General features: G+C 58.6%; 8 protein-coding genes across 8 annotated transcripts; 5 read left to right on the forward strand and 3 right to left on the reverse strand.

The window, feature by feature from the left end:
- Nucleotides 1-284: 284 nt before the first annotated feature.
- B0T26DRAFT_80344 (uncharacterized protein) lies at nucleotides 285-2,208 on the reverse strand. Its single transcript, XM_060447089.1, has 2 exons — nucleotides 2,183-2,208; nucleotides 285-2,123 (listed from the first exon to the last, which is right to left on the reverse strand). Exon 2 carries the CDS (start codon nucleotides 1,821-1,823, stop codon nucleotides 474-476), a length of 1,350 nt encoding a protein of 449 aa, XP_060303607.1. The 5' UTR covers nucleotides 1,824-2,123; nucleotides 2,183-2,208; the 3' UTR covers nucleotides 285-473.
- A 1,453-nt stretch (nucleotides 2,209-3,661) lies between these two features.
- B0T26DRAFT_80055 (peptidyl-prolyl cis-trans isomerase-like protein) lies at nucleotides 3,662-5,091 on the forward strand. Its single transcript, XM_060447006.1, has 5 exons — nucleotides 3,662-3,945; nucleotides 4,014-4,081; nucleotides 4,294-4,463; nucleotides 4,513-4,619; nucleotides 4,669-5,091. The coding sequence occupies exons 1-5, from the start codon at nucleotides 3,776-3,778 to the stop codon at nucleotides 4,865-4,867; spliced, it is 714 nt and encodes a 237-aa protein (XP_060303608.1). The 5' UTR covers nucleotides 3,662-3,775; the 3' UTR covers nucleotides 4,868-5,091.
- Nucleotides 5,092-5,315: 224 nt separating this feature from the next.
- Nucleotides 5,316-6,696, reverse strand: B0T26DRAFT_746603 (RNA polymerase Rpc34; the record flags this gene model as incomplete). Its single annotated transcript, XM_060444716.1, has 2 exons — nucleotides 5,316-6,354; nucleotides 6,440-6,696. 2 exons carry the CDS (start codon nucleotides 6,694-6,696, stop codon nucleotides 5,316-5,318), a joined length of 1,296 nt encoding a protein of 431 aa, XP_060303609.1.
- A 697-nt stretch (nucleotides 6,697-7,393) lies between these two features.
- On the reverse strand, nucleotides 7,394-9,044 carry B0T26DRAFT_632086 (major facilitator superfamily domain-containing protein; the record flags this gene model as incomplete). The annotated part of the gene is made up of 3 exons (XM_060436417.1): nucleotides 7,394-7,584; nucleotides 7,637-8,894; nucleotides 9,000-9,044. 3 exons carry the CDS (start codon nucleotides 9,042-9,044, stop codon nucleotides 7,394-7,396), a joined length of 1,494 nt encoding a protein of 497 aa, XP_060303610.1.
- A 2,440-nt stretch (nucleotides 9,045-11,484) lies between these two features.
- B0T26DRAFT_689525 (Ser-Thr-rich glycosyl-phosphatidyl-inositol-anchored membrane family-domain-containing protein) lies at nucleotides 11,485-13,051 on the forward strand. The gene is made up of 2 exons (XM_060441039.1): nucleotides 11,485-12,244; nucleotides 12,305-13,051. The coding sequence occupies exons 1-2, from the start codon at nucleotides 11,970-11,972 to the stop codon at nucleotides 12,732-12,734; spliced, it is 705 nt and encodes a 234-aa protein (XP_060303611.1). The 5' UTR covers nucleotides 11,485-11,969; the 3' UTR covers nucleotides 12,735-13,051.
- An 801-nt stretch (nucleotides 13,052-13,852) lies between these two features.
- On the forward strand, nucleotides 13,853-16,341 carry B0T26DRAFT_737283 (glycoside hydrolase family 3 protein; the record flags this gene model as incomplete). Its single annotated transcript, XM_060443429.1, has 4 exons — nucleotides 13,853-14,046; nucleotides 14,104-14,407; nucleotides 14,479-15,863; nucleotides 15,903-16,341. The coding sequence occupies 4 exons, from the start codon at nucleotides 13,853-13,855 to the stop codon at nucleotides 16,339-16,341; spliced, it is 2,322 nt and encodes a 773-aa protein (XP_060303612.1).
- A 60-nt stretch (nucleotides 16,342-16,401) lies between these two features.
- Nucleotides 16,402-16,920, forward strand: B0T26DRAFT_689529 (uncharacterized protein). Its single transcript, XM_060441040.1, has one exon. The coding sequence runs from the start codon at nucleotides 16,427-16,429 to the stop codon at nucleotides 16,652-16,654; it is 228 nt and encodes a 75-aa protein (XP_060303613.1). The 5' UTR covers nucleotides 16,402-16,426; the 3' UTR covers nucleotides 16,655-16,920.
- A 1,965-nt stretch (nucleotides 16,921-18,885) lies between these two features.
- Nucleotides 18,886-19,275, forward strand: B0T26DRAFT_689532 (uncharacterized protein; the record flags this gene model as incomplete). The annotated part of the gene is made up of 2 exons (XM_060441041.1): nucleotides 18,886-18,942; nucleotides 19,017-19,275. A coding segment is annotated over exon 2 (180 nt), but the record flags the coding sequence as incomplete, so codon positions are not given.
- Nucleotides 19,276-19,280: the final 5 nt, after the last annotated feature.

Consider the following 19,280-nt stretch of genomic DNA (forward strand, 5'->3'; position numbering starts at 1 on the left):
GCAAGAGCAAACTGAGTTTGAGAACTGCCAAGTTCGCAGGTACCTGCTGGGATTAGCCGAGTACAGGTTGGCGTCATTGCACTGTGGAAGAAATCATGTAAGCGCCACGGCTCTATTTACCTAGCGCTACTTTGTAGTACCTGCTTTGCGACATGTCAGCATCCGAAAGCGGGCAAATATCAGCCATTACTGGCGTCACGATGTACCTAGATATCTCCAAGTACTGATAGTCCGTGCCCAAACACATCAGTTGCAAGATCGGACGCCGGTTTCGCTCCTAGCTGTACGCCCCGTTAACCCCTACATCATTCCAATTTCAGTCCCGCCGTACACAGAAAGAGCAAAGGCTAGAAACAGAATAAAATTTTGGGTGACACGGTCTCGCTGTGACATGGTGACTCTGGTCCTGCTCCTCCCCGCAGCCATATCGGCACAGCGCGTGTCGAGATGTAAGTTTATAGCCCAAAGTCGACTTAGCCAAGCAGATCGTTCAGGTCGTTGCTGGCACTCGTAGAGCTTCCGTAGGGCTTCATTTGGGCAGGCGTGGAAGCAGGCGCAGCGCCCCAGATCCCAGCGGTGCTCTTCTCCTTGGCCAGCTGGCCTAAGGCGGGGCCGGCGCCGACTGGCGCGCTCTTCTTGATGCCCACGCTCGCTTGCGACCACAGAGCGCCAAAGACGTCGCCGCCAGCAGCCGGCCTCGACGCCGCGGGTCCAGCAGGCTTGGGTGCTCCGAGCCCGGACGAAAGCCCGACTTGCTGGGTGGCTGGTAGTGGTACCGATGAAAAGTAGTTGGGCTTGGCCGGTTGATAGGATGTGGGATTGGCGGCTGGTGTCGCAATGGATGTGGCCGTCAACGGCGTGGCGAAGGCCGAGAAGTTTGCCGAGCTGGGCGGCGGGGAGATTGAAGAGAGCGCGACCATGCCGCTGAGGTTGGCTTGCTGCGGCGCAGACACCGGCTTGGGAGCTGCAAACTGCGTGGCGCTCACCGGTGCGAGCGGTGGCGGAAGTGCGCCGCCGAATGAGGGTAGAGGCGCGGCTGCCGGGGCTGGAGGGGCCGCCGACTGGAAATCGTCAAACTCGTCGTCGTCATTAGCGGCCGCCGAGATTGCCCCGAATCCTGAGCTCGCTGGCGCAGTGAGGGGAGCAGCCGAGATTGACGCCGCACCCGGCTCGTCAAAGTCGAACAAATCAACCTCGGGTTCCTTCTTCTTAGGCGGCTCAGCTAGCTTCTCGGCAGCAGCTCTCTCTGTTGTGGCACGTGCAACTCTGTTCGCGCTCGACGCAGCAGCGGGCCGATCTCCCTCGTCAAACTCGTCGTATTCTTCAAACTTGTCTCCTCGGGACTGCGTGTCGCGGAAATCGCTGGCCTGGCCGCCAAAGCCCCCGCCGTCCCCATACACCTCGCTCGCGTACCCGCCGTAGCTCGAGTTGCCGCCGCCGCTGCCACCGCCGCCGTATCCGGCAGTGTCGCTCCCAAATCCGCCGTAGCGGCCGGTGCTGCTGGCGGAGCCGCCGGCATGGCCCGTAAACTTTTGCTTGTTGGCCCGCGCCTTCTTCCGTTCGGCTCGGATGCGCTCCACATCGTTGAGGAGCTCGGCGAGCTCTTTGGCGCGGTGCCTCACATTGACGCCCTGATCCTTCCCGTTCGCATCAATGAAGTGGAATTGACGAAGCATCTTCAGCAGCGTCAGATGGGACCGGGCGTCGTCAATGACGCGTTCCGAGCCGTGCTTGATCAGGTATTCGAGCAGCTGCAGAGCCTTGTAGATTTGACGCCACTCCTCAGCCGACTTTTCCGTGAACCGACGGTAAATCATGGGCATGATCTCGTTGAGCGTTTGGCTGGAGCAAGACGGTGAGCGGCGTGACAGGGTATGTGGGATGGTGACGGCGACAGGAGAGCATGCTGGAGCACGATACTCAGGGGAACATACTAGTTAAAAGTGCCATTGGCAATCTCCTGCAGCTGGGTCGAAGAGGCGCCCCACGGCTCGTTGTTCGTGGCCTCGCGCACCTGCGCCAGTGTCAGTGGTCCGTCTGTCAGGTGCGCGGTCAAGTGTGCTGCTCGTCTGCTGTGCAGGGGTTGGCTACCTTGGACTCCATCTCGGTATAGTTCATGACGGCTGTCACAGCACATCAGCAAAATGCCGATTTCGCAGAATGGACAATTGTGGGAGCCTACCATTCTGGACCTTCCGCACGCTGGCCTTGAGGTCGTACAGAGTCAGGTTGGCCACTGAGTCCTTAAGACTGTTGAAATCCATTGCGCCAGATGCCGATTACTAAAAAGCCCGCGGCTGAGTGTCCAGGGGTTGTCGAAGATGGAATGGGGATCTGTAGAATCGTGCGAGTGTTCCGGTGCTGCCTGTACGTTGCGCTCGGTGACCGGAAGTCAAAGGAGATGGACACGGCGCCTCGAAACACTTGCGATTTCCGCTGTCGGGGTCGGGTGCTTGGGCGCTGACACCTGGGGCAAGTGGGTCAGATTCAAATTCAAGGTCACGTGATTTGAACTGAGCTGGCCTGTGCAGCGCTTTGCTGACAAGACTGTGAGCCTGCGAGAGTTCTTTGATGGAAGTGTCGGGAATGATCCTACCTTTCCTGAATAGCATTCCCTGTTGTCAGATACCGCATGTCATACTACAGAAATGGTAATTCAATTCAATGAACAGGTCACGTTGTCGTACAGCTGAGCGACGCGTTGTGCGCGGGAAGTGTTGTAGCCTGAGGTGTCAAGGCACCCAGGTAATCTCCCCTTGGCCTGTGCTCCGGCGGAAAGCAAGAAAATTTGGCATTTCTAGTCTTGACTGCATCTCTGCCATCAACTTTCACTTCGTCACCTTGTACAATACTCTCCTCTGTACTATTCTACTTGTGTATTTAATCCCCAGGTACAGGTGCGTTCATCTCAATATTGTCTGTCTTCCGTTTCCCCAACCGCTGCACAAACGGCTGCACAGCTTGCTCCGGAGCTTCAGAGCCGATGGCCAGGATCAGCCAGCAGTCTCTGGTCTGGTCTGGCAGTCCAGCCTTTGTCAGCAGAGTCAACTAGTCCCGCCGAAAGCAGAGAGCGAAAGAGAAAGAGCAGCTGCGTGACACGGAGGCAAAAGTTTGCCCTCAGGGCCGGCTGCTGTGGTTCCTGGCAGGCAAACGACCAAACATCTGGCCGGTCAGCCACCCGATCTCCTCCGCTGGTCAGCAATCAGACTCGCGCGATGCCGTCAGTGGCCGATGAGGTGACATGTGGGGACGAGTTGGACGTCTGTCAATGAAGGCGGTTGACCACAGATGGCAACTGCATGCCCAATTGATGCCACTGCTCCTATTGGCGGCCGCCAGCATGTCCTGCACCTCCTGCCTGCCCCCTTTCCCCATGCTGTTGGGATCGAGATGGATTGCGGGCTCCACTTGGCAATTGCGCGGCTTCCTTCTCGGCCCACAATTCAGCTCAACTCTACGCTGCGGGATATACGGCTACAAGTGAGACCAGCGAGGCACTGGCGCCTGCCAAATCCACCATGGCTGCTGCCACCGCGTCAAGCTTGAAGCTCGCCCGCTCCTGAGTTTGGACCTCAACGGGCTAGGCTAGAATGGGACGCAATGACTGGTGCTCGGCAACCGGATGGCTGGTCTGGTTGGTTCCGTTCACAACCCCTCACCTGTCACGTGATGTGATACGTACCTCGACTTTCTTGCCTCCCCCCTCTCTTCCGCATGCCGCTACTGCTCATTGGCTCCTTCCGCGCGCTAACTCCCCTCTCCTCAAGAACCGAAAATGTTTCGACCCCTCCTACCCCGCCATTGCTTTACTCTCCCTCGACCCTCCTCCCTCCTTCACAATCTTCCGATTACTCCATTCTCCTCGACCTGCTCGCCATCTTTGCAATCGACCATCAGAATCTCTTCCCGAGCTTTTTCTGCATCCTCCGCCAATATGTCTGGAGTGTAAGTCCCACAGTCGCTTCGGTGTCGTCGTCAGACCCTCGTCCACAGCTCTTCTGACCCCCAAACAGGTTTTTCGACGTTCAGTGGGAGGGCCCGGTCCTCGACCAGAGCGGTCGCCCCACCCGGGAGGTGAAGCGTAAGTATCCTGGCGTCTTTCAATGCTTCTCTGCCCGTCCCTCTCGATCCTGCTGTCGTGATCAGCTCTGCGGCGATGGATGTTAAGCCGTTCTGTTTGGTCGCTTCACTGGAAACCCCGCTGTAGCTCCCAGAACTAGTTCCCCGAAAAATCTGCATCTGCCCGCATCCTTCTAGTGTGTTGTCCATTAGCATTCGCTAACACACCCACAGAACAGACCGGCCGCATCAACTTCAAGCTCTACGATGACGTCGTCCCCAAGACCACTAGAAATTTCCGCGAGCTGTGCACCGGCCAGAACGGCTTCGGATACCAGGCCTCTGCCTTCCACCGTATTATCCCCGAGTTCATGCTCCAGGGCGGTGACTTCACCCGCGGCAACGTGAGCAGATCCCCGTCGGCACCATTCGGATGGAGCTAACAGCCAGCAGGGCACCGGTGGCAAGTCCATCTACGGCGAGAAGTTCGCCGACGAGAACTTTGCCATTAAGCACACTCGTCCCGGTCTCCTCTCCATGGCCAACGCCGGCCCCAACACGTAAGTCTCCCAGAGTCTGGTAGCCAGACTGCAGCTAACAGTCTTTCAGCAACGGCTCCCAGTTCTTCGTCACCACTGTTGTGACCAGCTGGCTCGATGGCCGCCACGTCGTCTTCGGCGAGGTTGCTGACGAGGACTCGATGCGCGTTGTCAAGTCTCTCGAGGCCACTGGTTCCGGCAGCGGCGCCATCAAGTACGCCAACAAGCCTACCATTGTGGCTTCTGGTGAGACCAAGCTTGAGGAGTAGGCTGCGACGCAGCTTGTTCGCCTGGGGTTGGAGGTTGATGGGTAGTCACAGTAGTAAGGTGACAATATGATATATCCTAGATGAGCTTTAACTAGCTGGGTCGAGGAATCTAAAAGTCCTGGTCGCTGGACGCTATCCACTTGTTTCCTCTGCGGCAACAACCGTGGAGCAATATCTGAGCGTCCAAGCATATGCAACAACTGTCAACGCCAGCACTCTAAATGTAACATGTACTGAACGTAACTCGTAGTTGCCTAGGCTTTTGTCTATCGATATAACCACTTTTCCAGGCCTAGACACGCGCCATGCGTGCCAAGCTAAACCCATTTCCCCAATACGCCGCCATAGTACCCCTACCGCCGTAGTATGCCGTGCACGATCATTCATCGTCCTCTAACTGCTAAACGGAAACCACAATAAAGAATACCCGTATCAAACACCACCCTACCTATATGCTGACCATAGCAGGGGCACCTCCGGCTAGCCTGTCTTCAAGCCCCAGCCACTGCATAAAGTACACACACTTGCTCGGGCTGACGGGGCCGCCCTCCTCGCATATCTCGAATACGGGACATCGCCCGCACGGGGCCTCGGTCACGCCGTTGGTGGGCAGCGCGACGCCCGTGTGCGGCTTGTCGAGCCCGATGCCCGCCTCGCGCTCCTTTTGGCGCTTCTCGAACGACGCCGTGTCCTGCTTGGCGGCCCGCATCACGCGGTACCCCTTGCGCCCGCCCACCTTGACCGCCTCCACCAGGCCATCGTACACGAGCACGTCCACCAGCTGCTGGATGTCGGCCTCGCCCAGCGTCGTGTTGTTCGTGATGCCCGTCTTATGGATGAACTGCGCGATCTCGGTCACTGTCGGGTACGACTTGTATCCCGCCGGAAACGGCAGGAACACCTTGCCCCTAGCTGCCCGGCTGGCGGCGCTGCTGCTATTCTTGGCCTCGGCTGCCTCCGAGCTAGCCGCGGCGGGCGCCCCTATTGCCGCGGCTGGCTGCTCGTCGTTGGATATCTCGGTTGCCGCGCGCTTCAGGCCGCGCGCGTCCCCGTTCGCCGCCGCCCCGCCCCGGATGATGCCCTTCCGTGGCGCTTTGAGAGCGCCGTCGGCCCCAGCCGCGCCCCCGCCCCCGCGGGCCGGCAGCGAGCCCAGATACGCGCTGTGGTTCTTGATGTACTCAAACACGATGGTCTCGAGCTCCGTGATGAAGGGCGAGTCGAGCTCGCCGTCGGTGAACCACGGCCCGCCCGTGGCGCGGTCCGACGGCCGTAGGTTGGCGCGGATGTACATCTTCTTGTTGGGGTGCTCGACGTTCTTCATGGCCACGATGTACCCCTTGGTCTCGAGGTACTTGATGCAGCTCTTCACCACGGCCTCGTGCATCCCCAGCCGGTGCTTAATGTGCCGGTTCCACACGCCGTCCGCCCCGGCCTCGTCGACGATCGAGTACACCATCATGGTCTCGTCGTTGGGGAGGGACGTGTATCTGTTTTGTTCTGCGTGATCAGCTGTCTGCGTCTCTGTGTGTCTCTGTGTATTGTCTGGTCGTTCCCTCAGTCTGGGCGACCTACTTTTGGGCATCCTCCCGGCTCCTCCATCGCCAGGCTAGGCCAGCATGGTTCGTTCCGCCGACGAAAAGCTTGTCGTCGGTGAGCGACTGCACGACGCGCAGCAGGAGGACAACATCGTTGCTAGGGATGACGTTGAGGTCGAGCAGGTCTTTCTGGGTGAATAGCCGGTCGGCAGAGCCGTGCTGCCGTGCCTCGTCGTAGAGCGCGTCTTTGAGGATCTGGATCTTGGCGCCCGCCTCCGCGGCGTCGCTCGGCATGGCTGCGGTTGGAAGGGGGAATGTGCCCCGTCGAGCTTGTCGGTTGGGCCAAATCCTCTGCACGGTTGCAGGGAGCCGGATTAGTATGCTGCGAGTGGTTCCGCGGCGCAGGTGCAATCGTGTGTAAATGCCCGCGGGTTCGAGTAATTGATGCTGTTCGCGTTGCTTGTTTGGTGACTCAATGGCGAGCCGGGCGGGGAGGTGTTTTCGTCGTGAGTTGGACCCCAAGCTGGTCGGCCACGAAATTTCGGGAGCTGGCTGCCCCTCCATCGCAGCCCTGCTGTCGCGCGCCAATGCCGGGTGCTGTGATTGGCTGTTGGGCCGCCCCGCTCCTAAGCACGCCAATTGGCACGACTACTCGATTTAGCCTTGCAGCCACCACCACGGAACCAAGAAGCCAAGCCAACCTTGACGGCAAAACCTTGACGGCGAAACCTTGACGGCGGCGGTGAATCATCTCAAAAGTTACTTTCGTTTTACAAACCTCGGGCTCCAGGATTCGTCACCAAAATTGTCTTGTTTCCTTTCCTTTCCAAACTGCCGTGGACTAGGTCTAGAACTACAGGGAACATTCTTTAATTATCTGCCTTCGAAGTTCGCTTCTCTCATGCTGCAAGACTAAATTTGAACACCTGATCACCTCATTCACCACGCATAAACACATCAACAGCAATGCCCGTGCCACACTCCTTGTCGCTCACAAGATTATGCGCCACTGCGCCTGCTCATGCCTAATTCTCGCTCCCAGTGGGATCAGAATCGCCATTCCAATGGCGATAACGGCAACAAAGATGCCAGCTTGGGCGCCAAAGCAGTCAACATAGCCTACCTCGTCAACCCAGGGCACGATACCATAGAGAAATCCAAACGCGACAATGTTCTTTGAGCCTGTGCTTGGTTAGCAGGGCGACTGATATCACATCAGTGGGCTGAAACTCACCATTGACCAGCATGAGGGCATCTTCGTTCAAGGGAAGCACGCAGTCCGAGACATAGGCCATGGTGATGGTCGGGACCGCCGTCAGGGCAAACGATATCATGCCATACCCGAAAAACAAACTTGTCCAATGGAGCGTTCTCTCCACCCCGTAGCCAAACAGAAGGCATCCCGCGCCAGTGATGAGCAACGGCAGGATGCAGAGATACAGCCTATACTCGGGCTCGAACAGGCCGCCGTTGCGCCGCGTCTGCCAGTCGCAGAACCGGTCCACGAGCCACCCCCCCGCAAGACTGCCCGCGACGTTGCCGATGAAGCCGGGGATGTTGACCAAACCGTTGATCATCGGCGACCAGCTGTACGGCGGCGCCTGCAGCACGAAGGGGTTGAGGATGTTGACCGCTACGGTAAGCACGAGCGAGACGGCATATCCGAGGAACGCGTACACGACGCACGGGTACGCGAACATGGGGAGCGGCCGCAGGAACATCTTGTACAGGCTTGCGTCGGCAGAAACTCCCGACCAGGGATTGAGTTCCTGCGCCCATGACTTCTTAGAAAGTTGCAAAGGGGCTGAATCAAATGCTCCGGGAGTGTTGCCCTGCTCTGCGGAACGCACGCTCTTTTCCGGATCCGTGGCTGCCACGTCGTCAGCCGTCGAGCTCGGCGCGTCCGACCCCAAGTCGGCGACGTTCATGCTCCGATCACGGCGGTAGCGTGTCTCTGGGACCAGAAACATGACGGTAAGAAAGTTGATGGCGGTGAGGATTAGCGAGATCCATTTGTGCCATCGCCAGCTGAGCGCCGTGATGACGAAGCCGCAGACGAGCGGGCCGAGCGTGTTGCCGCCGGAAATGAAATTCATGTATAGGCCCATCTTGGCGCCGCGCTCGTGAAGAAAGAACAGGTCGTTGACGATGCTCGCCCCGAGCGCCTCGGTCGAGGCCCCGGCGAAGGCGCCGACAATGTTGGACCATAGCAGCGACCTGAACGAGCCCGCGAGGGCGCCCCAGATGTAGCACACGCAGAGCAGCCCCGACGCGGCCACAAACACGGGTCGCTTGCCGAAGTAGTTTGCGACGGGCACCCAGAAGAAGTTGAAGGCGCCGAGCACGAGGATGGGCCACAGCAGCAGTTCGCTCGTCTCCGACACGGTCTTGTCAAATTCTATAGACAGGATGTAGAAGGCCGGCGTGAGGCCGCCGATGCCAAAGTTAGTCAGGAACGTGAACGAGCAGACGGAGAGGAAGGCGACGTTCTTCTTCCAGCGCGGCCATCGCAGGGGATCGTTGGGGTCGTGTTCGGAGGCCCGCGGGACCAGGACCAGCGACGAGTTGTCGCTGTCGGCGAGTTTGCGGAGCTGGACCGTCCCTTCTGTCCTGTCGAGCTCGTGGAGGGTGTGGAGACGCATGCTGACTCGAAGTCGACGGCTAACAGCAGACCGCAACGGCTGCAAGCGGCGATGTTTGACAAACAACGAGCCCCGGCTTCCCGAGACCGTGACACTGAGATCGGCTCAGTGGGAACGAGCCTTTTGCGGAAGGCCCAGCCGATTTTTACATGAGAGCAAACAGGGCCTGCGGCATATTAATATACCGCCTTGTGCTGCAGAGCGGTGCTGCTGACTCGGTGAGACATTGGCACCTCGGATGTCCGTAGCGGTGACAAGAGGCCAGCAACAACGTTCAGCGATCCAGCTGCTAGTGGCCAGCGAGCCCGCTGATCGGTGAGCCGGCATGCCGCCAACGCCTCCGGCCATTCCACATGCCACATAGCATATCCAGCTGCTCGGCGACTACTGCATATTTGATGCCTAGTACTCTACCTGTAGCATCGGGGCTTCGGGCGGCTGCGTCAAGCGGTAGTTAGCCGAGTCATCAGACGACAGAAGGAGATACTAATCATACTTGGTACGTAACGCAGGGACTATTGCAACGGACAGCCATCCCAGCAAGGGACGGCCGCTGAGGGCTGTCTCGAACTAAATCATACTTCGGCTGTTTCAGACTTGTGCGACACCGCCCTGAGCAGCTAGCCTCAATTGACTAAATCTTATGTGTCACTATGTCTAGGATGAAGCCAAGTTGTAGTTCGAGGAGTTTAGAAAGACAAGCAGTTCGAAGTTGGGTAAATATTCTACGTTTAAGGTATAGTCCATCCGTGGGATAACTTGATGTCGATACCATTAGGGATGAAATCTCTAGTACAAGCCTTTGAAGTTGTTTTATTCTAAGCATCAATTAGTTAACTCGGCTCACCTAGTCTTATTTCTTGTGTCCTCAGACTTTAAAACGAATTAGCCTCAGATCTCAACATACTATTATTTTTCAGACTCAAGCATAACTTATTTAGAATAATTATATCATCTTCGATAAGATTCGGCTAATACCAGTGCAATCCGTGCCTCTTCGAAAATGTTAATGAAATCTCCAGGAGTGTGTTTTGCTATCATCCCTGATCAAGAAGTTCTAAGATGTTACCAAGATTTGAGATACGAAGTATCGTAGCCTCAGCCTGATTGATGACAAAGGTTGTTTCCATATTGGATGATTGGAGCAGATAACGAGAAACCAACTCAAGCGCTCAATTGCGTTTCAGGGGTTGCGGCGCCCCTGGGAGTGGCTTATGCCAAGCAGGAAACAACACCTCGACTGGCGTTGAAGATGAGGTAAGACAACCGGATGATAAAGCAAGGCATTGGCACAGCAACATGCTGGGAAGCTGCCATCTCTCAAAGCCGGTCGTGAATGTTGAATGCTTCATGTGGCCGAAATAGAAGATCGAATTCTTCTTCTGCATATATATATACATATATATATATATATACGAGTAGTCCTTTCGCGATGCTTTGTTCGAGCTGCCATCCGGCAGACAAGACCAGTGTAATTAGCACACGACGATGCTATGACCCTGGCTGACTGCCCGGTTACAAAGATAAGCGCGAAGCCTTCATAAGCCGGCGAGTTAAGGCTGCCTTAGCTTATTTATACTTCAATGCCGGATATGAACGAGCGGGACGTTGCCGGCGCGCTTGGCTGGATTACTTGCAGCTTAGCCCCCCCCTTCCCCAATTAATGGGGCAATATGGCCGCTTTAGGCCAGGGTAATCACGGCGGTTGTCCCAACGAGAACCAATGCGCTATTTGCTCCATACCGCTCCGAGAGAGTGACGTGCTGCCAAGACTGGCAAACAGATTACAACCGCGTATTCGGGGCGTAATGGATACCCCCTAACGACGACGTTGGAGCGAACAGCTGCTTAGCGCTGAGCGAGCGAGTGAGGAGGCGCCGTTTTGGGCAAACTCATCGCCGGTGCGAACATGACGTGACGTCTAGGGCAGACTGCTGGCAGACTGCAGTTTGCGTCGGCCGCTCAGCTTCAATTCCTCCCATTTCTGCATTTCCTCTTGCCTGAGCACATACAAACCGAACCCACGTTGACGCCACCATCGCCGACGCATCTCTTAGCTCGAGGGGCGTGCTGCAGGGCGTTGCAATCAGCGCGTCCGACGCGGGCCAGCGTTTTGCGGGGTGCATGGCAATCTTCTGTGCGGACAACCCCCGTCGACTTAGCGTATCGTGGGGATGACCTGCAGGGGACGGATCCGCCAAAGCCCCTTAAATATTCGGGCACCTCATCATTCCAGCAACGGTGAACGGCTGGGTCGTCGGTCTGATGATGTCTGCTTCTACGCGCTTGGAGGGGCATCTGTAATTTTACAGAGCCAGTTCGGCATGGCACGCGATGGTCGATTGCGTTCGTATTTATTTTATCGCTAATAGGTAGACACGATCCAACGGGCAGGCACCAATGTGCGGTGCGGAGAGACCTTTTGTCGGAATCGATACCCCTAGTTCCATCCCTTGGCACGGATGTAACGGCGCTCACCGACCGACGGCAGCGAAGGTGTGGCGCACACCGTTAATTTTAAATTGGCAAATTTGGAGGGTGTACAGGGTGTCACAGGCTGGGCTGCGCGATTGGCCTGCCCCGCACCGCCAGCTCGTATGACCAGACGAAGGAGCTTTAGCCTGTCATTAGTCGGTCTGTTCCTTGCATGTTCCTGGAAATGGGGGATGGCACGGTAGCTTCAACCACACCCACTGGTAGGGGCAGAATCCGAGCTTTCAGTCTCGCACTCTGACACTTTGCAGGCTCGGGACCCCCAAGCCGGCTTCATGGATACAAAAGACGAGCACCGCCCGCGTTCCCCAACTTTGCGGCGGTGTCGCATCTTCACTCGTTGATTTTGTGTGATCCTCTCTTTCCCGGTTAACTATCCACTACCTTCGGGCAGCAGTCACTCTTTTAACTCCGCCGCCCAACACCATCACCATGCGCTTCCTGTCGCTCTTCGCCCTCGCGGCCCCCCTCGTGGCCGCCATCGAGTTCACGGCCCCGGCCGCCAACTCGACCGTGTCCAAGGGCGCCAAGTTCGACCTTAGTTGGTCGACCGTGGACACGGACCCGGGCACCTTCAGCGTCTACCTGGTCAACTTTTTCAACTGGCCGCCGCTGTACGTGCCGCTCGTGCTCGACGTCGAGACGACGGCCGGCGAGATCGAGGTGACGGTGCCGTGCGACGTCGACAGCTCGTGGGGTTACCAGTTGTATGTTTTCTCCCCCTCTGCCCCCTCTTCGGGGGAATAATATGCTAAGAAGATGCCCAGCAACGCCATCAACGGCACCAACACCTACGTCATCTACGCGCAGACGCCCAAGTTCTTCATTGGCGGTGGCCCCTGCACGAGCCCGACTCTCGACACCCCCCCTACGTGCGCGGCGGCGGCCACCGTTACCGTCACGGTGAGCACAACCCTTTCCGCCAACTCGACCGGCAAACCCACCACCCTGGCCCCTGTGTCCTCCAAGACCACTGCTGCTCCCTCTCCTGGCAAGTGTCCTGACACCATTGGCTGGGGCGAATCAGGCTACAGTCATCCTGTGACACTGACCCGCGTCCCGCACGCGTCCAACGACGTCCCCACCACCACGCCCGCCCCCGGCGCCTGGACTAGCAAGGACGCCGAGGCGAGCACGAGCACCCTCTACACCACCATCTACAAGGACCTGTCCGAGGTCAACGGGTGTGCCTGCTAAGGGGCGACGACGACGACGACGAGGAGGAACCGAAACGGGGTAGGGCTTCTGCTCTGGACGAGCCCCCTGCACGGGCTGGCGTCTGCGTCTTTGCTGATCGCGGCCGGCTCTGCTTGTATATACACTACTCGCTCTGTGACCGGGTAGCCTTAATTTAAACTGTTTATATGCCCCACCGATGAAGCACCCTGGTGAAGCACGACCGTGACTCACGCCTGGTGAATCAATAACATGTATTATTTCGTCTGCTTCAATAAGACTTGCTGCCTTAAGGAGGGACTTCCACGGTTAGATTTATCACAAAAGTGACACGGCTCATACCCAGCACCACGTACACAATAATCAACGGATTCTGCTCAAATATTCAGCTAGATGCTAAAACCACAATCGTGAATATAAAGAAACAGTTGATGCCTTTTAACGCCATGCCCAGGGCAGGAGTCAATGATATACTTAGTTGTGTCGGAAACACCGCACTGTTGGGTGGAAGGTCTTAGGAACATGGCATACTGGATGCGGTGGAATTGATGCGGTCACAACTGCGTGATTGTGTTGCTCAAGTAGAGCTAGAAGGGTAAGGGTATTCTTGACAATGGCAGATATATGAACTGTCGTGGGCCCCAATTTCCGTTCTTCTGGCGTGCGGCTAATATGTATGGACTACGGGGCACGCCCCAGCTTTAATTAACCAAATGCCCGCGCTGGTAAAAGGGGGGATCCCAAAGACTGGTCAATGATTCTCCGCAGCTGCTCTATCACATCTCCGCACCATCTGCCGCCCCAATGAAAGGCGAGGCCAACAATAAAATCCCGTCCCAGGCCGGCTTTCATACGACAACCGCCGCGTGCCTGGCGGCTGGCATGCAGCGCAATCATTGTTAACAGGCAGCTTGCAATATCAAAGCCGGCAGCTACAGCGAGCCGCTTTTATCCGATTTTGACGTGATGGCGCCGCACTTGCCAGCGGGAATGTGGTGGGAACGGGACGCCCTCGGCCGCTCCCGCATGCCGTGGGATGATGTTTCGAGGGATATCTACTCGAGAGGCCCAACGAGACAGGGCAAGGCTGCTTTGAGTCTTGTACATTCGTCCCCTCGTCTCGCCACCCATCGGCCAAGATGAAGCTCCCCTTGTTCTCCCTCGCCGGGGCGTTGCTCGTCGCCAATGGCGCGCGGGCGTTCCAGTTCCCCAACTGTGCTCAAAGCCCGCTCGCCAACACGACGGCGTGCGACATAAAGGCCTCGCCTGCCGACCGCGCCGCGGCGCTCGTCAAGATGCTGAACATCACGGAGAAGCTGTCCAATCTTGTCGAGTAAATCACGACTCCTTTGGTTATGGCCGTGGCGAGCTCCAGCTGACAGACGCACAGCAACAGCCTCGGGGCCGAGCGTGTCGGTCTCCCGCCGTACGAGTGGTGGAGCGAAGCACTGCATGGAGTCGCAGCATCGCCCGGCGTGTCCTTCAACCGGACCGGCAGTCCGTTTTCCTCGGCCACGTCGTTTGCCAACAGCATCACCATCTCGGCCGCCTTCGACGACGACCTCGTGTACAAGATCGCCACCGTCATCAGCACAGAAGCCCGCGCCTTCATCAATGCCGGGCGGGCGGGGCTCGATTTTTGGACACCGAATATCAACCCCTACAAAGACCCACGATGGGGGCGGGGGTCTGAGGTGCGCCCCCCCCCCCCCCCCCCCCCAAACACCAGGTCTGACTGACATCAGAAACTCATAACACACAACAGACGCCCGGCGAGGACCCGGTCCGGATCAAGGGCTACGTCAAGGCGCTGCTGTCCGGGCTCGAGGGCGACGAGGCAGTCCGCAAGGTGATCGCGACGTGCAAGCACTACGCGGCGTACGACCTCGAGCGGTGGCAAGGGATGACGCGGTACAAGTTCGACGCCGTGGTGTCGTCGCAGGACCTGTCCGAGTACTACCTGCCGCCGTTCCAGCAGTGCGCGCGCGACTCGCACGTCGGCTCCATCATGTGCAGCTACAACGCGCTCAACGGCACGCCCGCCTGCGCCAGCACGTACCTCATGGACGACATCCTGCGCGGGCACTGGAACTGGACCGCCCACGGCAACTATGTTACGAGCGACTGCAACGCTATCCAAGACTTCTTGCCCAGCTGGCACAACTTCAGCCAGACGCCTGCTGCAGCCGCCGCCGCTGCTCTGGTCGCCGGCACCGACACCATCTGCGAGGTGGCCGGGTTCCCGCCCATGTCCGACGTCGCCGGCGCGTACAACCAGTCCCTGCTGTCCGAGGCCGTCGTCGACCGCGCGCTGCGCCGGCTATACGAGGGCCTCATCCGCGCCGGCTACCTGGACCCGCCGGCCGCGAGCCCGTACCGGTCCATCGGCTGGGCCGACGTCAACACGCCCGCGGCGCAGGCGCTGGCGCTGCAGTCGGCCGCCGAAGGCATGGTGCTCCTCAAGAACAACAACAACAACGCGCTCCCGCTGCGGCTCGCCAACAAGTCCGTCGCGCTCGTCGGGCACTGGGCGGCCGGCGGCCGCCAGATGCTCGGCGGCTACAGCGGCATCCCGCCGTACCTGCTCGGGCCCGCCTCAGCAGCCCAGCAGCGCAACCTGACGTACCGCATCGCTGGAGGACCCGTGGCGCAGCTGACCGGCGCTGCCAACACGTGGACGGCTCCCGCGCTGGCAGCAGCCTCGCAGGCCGACGTAGTCTTCTATTTCGGGGGTACAGACCAAAGCATCGCGGCCGAAGACCGCGATCGCGACGCCATCGCGTGGCCGGGCGCGCAGCTGGCCCTGATCACGACCCTCGCAGCGCTCGGCAAGCCGCTCGTCGTCATCCAGCTCGGCGACCAGGTCGACGACACCCCGCTGCTGCGCAACGCCAACGTGTCGGCCATCCTCTGGGCAGGCTACCCGGGGCAGGCGGGTGGCGCGGCGGCGCTGGATATTATCACGGGGGTGTCCGCGCCCGCCGGCCGCCTACCCGTCACGCAGTACCCGGCGGCTTATACCGAGCAGGTGGCGCTGACCGAGACGGCCTTGCGTGGCAATGGTGGCAGCCCCGGCCGCACGTACCGCTGGTACAATGGCTCGGTGCTGCCGTTTGGGTTCGGGCTGCACTACACGACGTTTGACGCGCGGTTCGCGGGGCTGCCGCCTTCGTCGCTTCTTCCTTCCAGCTCCACCTCCACCAACACAACGACGTATTCCATCCCGGCACTGCTCGCGTCCTGCAACGCGCCACACTTGGACCTGTGCCCGTTCGGCGCCGTGCGCGTCCAGGCAACCAACACGGGCACCACAACGACATCCGACTACGTGGCGCTGGCATTCGTGCGGCACGGGCACGGCACGGGCCCAGAGCCGCGGCCGCGCAAGACGCTGGCGGCGTACGCGCGGCTGCGCGCTGTCGCGCCGGGACGTGCTGTGACGGAAGACTTGCGGCTGACGCTCGGCAACCTCGCGCGCGTTGATGGGGCGGGAAACACGGTGCTGTATCCTGGGACGTATACGCTGTTGTTGGACGTGGATGAGCATGATGGGGCGGTGGATGAGGTGCGGTTTGAGTTGGTTGGCGACGAGGTTGTGCTGGATCACTTTCCACAGCCGAGGACGTGAGATGTGGTGTGTGCTGTGTGCTGTGTGCTGTGTGCTGTGTGCTGTGTGCTGTGTGCTGTGTGCTGTGTGCTGTGTGCTGTGTGCTATGTGCTGTGTGCTATGTGCTGTGTGTTGTGTGTTGTGTGTGTGGTCGGTATGGCGTGGTTGTTTTGGGTGCCGAGCGACGGTGCTGGGTAGGTATGGAGTATGGAGACCACACGGTTACCCGCTGTTGCCCAGAATACGAGGCTCGGTATCTGGTTTATGTGCAGGCGCTGCGGTGGCACGAGATGTGAAAAGCGGGACTCGAGTGAGAGAGGCGGATAGGGAGTAAAAGGTGGAATGACACGAAAACTAGGTTAACGGTGGAATGGGTGCCTGGTGTACAGGGAACTGCCAAGCACGTCATTAGGATCGGACGAAATTTTCACAATTCGCAAATCGAGGTAGACAATCAGGGAGCCCGCGACATGCTTCCGCCCCACCGCCCACTGTTGTTTAAATTTAACCATTGCAAATCTGCTGACCATGGGAGAAGAGGGAGACGTTGGAATCACCAGGTACCGGGACTGGAAGCAACAGGGCGTAACTGCACGCTGAAAACTGGTGGTTCAAGTGGTGGATTTGTTCATGTCTGTGTTTGATCAAGAAGACAGAGGGTGGAAGTAGCCGTAGGCCACTTAAATAGAATCTGTGGCCTTGCGCCGCCACAACCGCCACCTCTGTTGCTGACTAGCGCGTCATTCTAACAGGAGATAATCCATAAATTATCAGACAATGTAAAGAGAGGAAAGGAGAAAAAACGAGGCGAAAAGAGAGAAAGAAAGTAAACAGAAAAAGACAAAAATGTCCCACGGCCGCCAGCAAGCGGATGGCGTGCCGGGACTGAAACCCGGACCGGCCTGGGGCGCTTACCTTACCACCCCATGGCTACGCACCCGGATTTACACTATATGGCTATCTGGCTGGTAAAGGACTGCCCGTGCCTCCTCGAGCTATGCTATGCGTGTCTTGTCCGTCGTCACTAGCTGTCGTATTTGGTTATCGTTATCTTTTCCCTGATGCTTTCCGCCACGGTGCTGGACTTGCGTCCTATGTACTTACTTTCATGCCGCCACTGGGCACATGACAAGGTTGGCCGCATTGTATTTAGAGTGTGGTCTGTGCGCGTCGCCACCCACGTGCTCAGCACCACCACCTACTTCCCCGCGCCCTGCGCGGTCCCTGCGATAGGTTCCTTCTTTTCCTTCTTTAGCTTTAAATCCACATTTGTTACTGCATTCGACCTTTGATTTCCTATGAGGGCCGTCACACATAGTCTGTGTTTTCTATCTAATCGTCTTTCCGTAAGCCCCCAACTAGCGTTTTATGTAGTTTGTAGTCCTTGGCAGGTCGTTGGTGCAGCCGTGCAGCCATCCAGGCTGGTGGTGCCGTGAGTTGCATTGGCAGGGCTTGGCCAATGCGAGGCTGCACGCACGGCAGACTCACTCCATTCCGCGATCCTGCCTTGGATTCTGCCCACCACCGGCTCTCGACCACGCCCTTGATTTGAGGTTCACTAGCTGCAAGAGTTCAAACATGGGCTGCCTCCAGACACGAAATAGAGATCCATAAATTTACACATGAAGCACCTTTTACAGACCCCCCGACACTGGAATTCAAAGCAGCCAGCCACCCCGCCCGACTGCATTACCCACGAGCCCACACCCCACATCTTCCGAGCCCAGAATTCAAAAACGAAGCCATTCCGGCCTCACCCTCACCCCGCCCTCACCCCCACACCCACCGCCGCCCACGATGCTCTCAGACAAGGCATTCATCGAGCGCGTAGGCGAGTGCTTCCTCGAAGGCCTCGAGGAGTTCAAGATCAAGACACGCAGCTCCATACCATCACTCATCGCCGAGATCAAAGCCGCGCGGCTGCCCATGTACCCGAGCTACCTAGGGTGGTTTCTGTCGGGGGAGACGGCGACGTCGGCCGTGACGGCGTTCGCCAAGCGCGACAACACGCCGCGGCCGACGCCGTGCACGCTGGCGCAGGCGCAGGCGATGCTGGCGGCGTTCCCGTTGCGCGAGATCGCCGGCACGCAGGCCTCTGACGCTACGCCCCACGGGCTTACGGGCTCCACGTGGGCCGAGCGCGCGGGCGGGTACCTGTTCCCGCCCGAGGAGTCGGCCGAGCTGCTCGTGCCGCTGGCGCGGTGGGATGCGACCGACGCGCCGCACCGCCTCGACGTCGCGCGGCTGCTGCTCGCCGACCGCACCGCCAACCCTAATTGTACCATGATCGAGTACGCCGTGTGGTGCTGGACGCCGTGCGACGAGGTGCTCGCGCCGCTGCACGTCGCCGCCGCGCAGGGCGACGTCGACATGGTGGAGCTGCTGCTCGAGTTCGGTGCTGACCCGGCCAAGAAGGACGGCCACGGCGAGACGGCGGTCGACATGGCGCGGAAGAGGGGCCACGATGATGTTGTGCGGCTGCTCGAGGGGCTGTCTGCGACGGTAAACACGACGGGTGCGAGCACGGCGGCGGCAGACAAGACGGCGAATACGACGGAGGCAGACAAGACGGCGAATACGACGGAGGCAAGCGAGGAGACTGAGAAAGAGAAGGAAACAACAGTGAGTCCCGTGAATACCACTACCCGGCCCGGCCCGTGGACGAGAAGCAAGGCTAAGCAAGGCTCTACCGCCAGGGCGGCGCAGCGGAAGAGAACGAGACGCGGGAGAAGGCAGCGGTAAAAGCTGGGGACAGCAAGGAGCACCTCTGAGGATGGCACGCTCAATACCCACGTGGTGTCCAACTCAATCGGCCGGCCCGAGTATATACCTGGCCGGCCGATTGAGTTGGACACGGCGGCACGGGGACACGGCGGCACGGCGTGAGTCTTCTCGGTATATGCGTCATCAGGTAGCAAATCTATGGTTATGCCGAACCTTGACGGCTCCAGGTTATTCAA

The sequence above is a fragment of the Lasiosphaeria miniovina genome, assembly GCF_030549165.1.
Source record: "Lasiosphaeria miniovina strain SMH2392-1A chromosome Unknown B0T26scaffold_1, whole genome shotgun sequence".
Taxonomy (NCBI): domain Eukaryota; kingdom Fungi; phylum Ascomycota; class Sordariomycetes; order Sordariales; family Lasiosphaeriaceae; genus Lasiosphaeria; species Lasiosphaeria miniovina.

Bases quoted from the DNA above. Each gene is read 5' to 3' on its own strand.
- B0T26DRAFT_689529 (XM_060441040.1), top strand. From the start codon at position 16,427: ATGTGCTGTGTGCTATGTGCTGTGTGTTGTGTGTTGTGTGTGTGGTCG.
- B0T26DRAFT_80344 (XM_060447089.1), bottom strand. From the start codon at position 1,823: ATGCCCATGATTTACCGTCGGTTCACGGAAAAGTCGGCTGAGGAGTGG.
- B0T26DRAFT_80055 (XM_060447006.1), top strand. From the start codon at position 3,776: ATGTTTCGACCCCTCCTACCCCGCCATTGCTTTACTCTCCCTCGACCC. The intron at 3,946-4,013 runs GTAAGTCCCACA...ACCCCCAAACAG, and splicing joins TCCGCCAATATGTCTGGAGT to GTTTTTCGACGTTCAGTGGG. The intron at 4,082-4,293 runs GTAAGTATCCTG...ACACACCCACAG, and splicing joins CCCCACCCGGGAGGTGAAGC to AACAGACCGGCCGCATCAAC.
- B0T26DRAFT_689525 (XM_060441039.1), top strand. From the start codon at position 11,970: ATGCGCTTCCTGTCGCTCTTCGCCCTCGCGGCCCCCCTCGTGGCCGCC. The intron at 12,245-12,304 runs GTATGTTTTCTC...GAAGATGCCCAG, and splicing joins AGCTCGTGGGGTTACCAGTT to CAACGCCATCAACGGCACCA.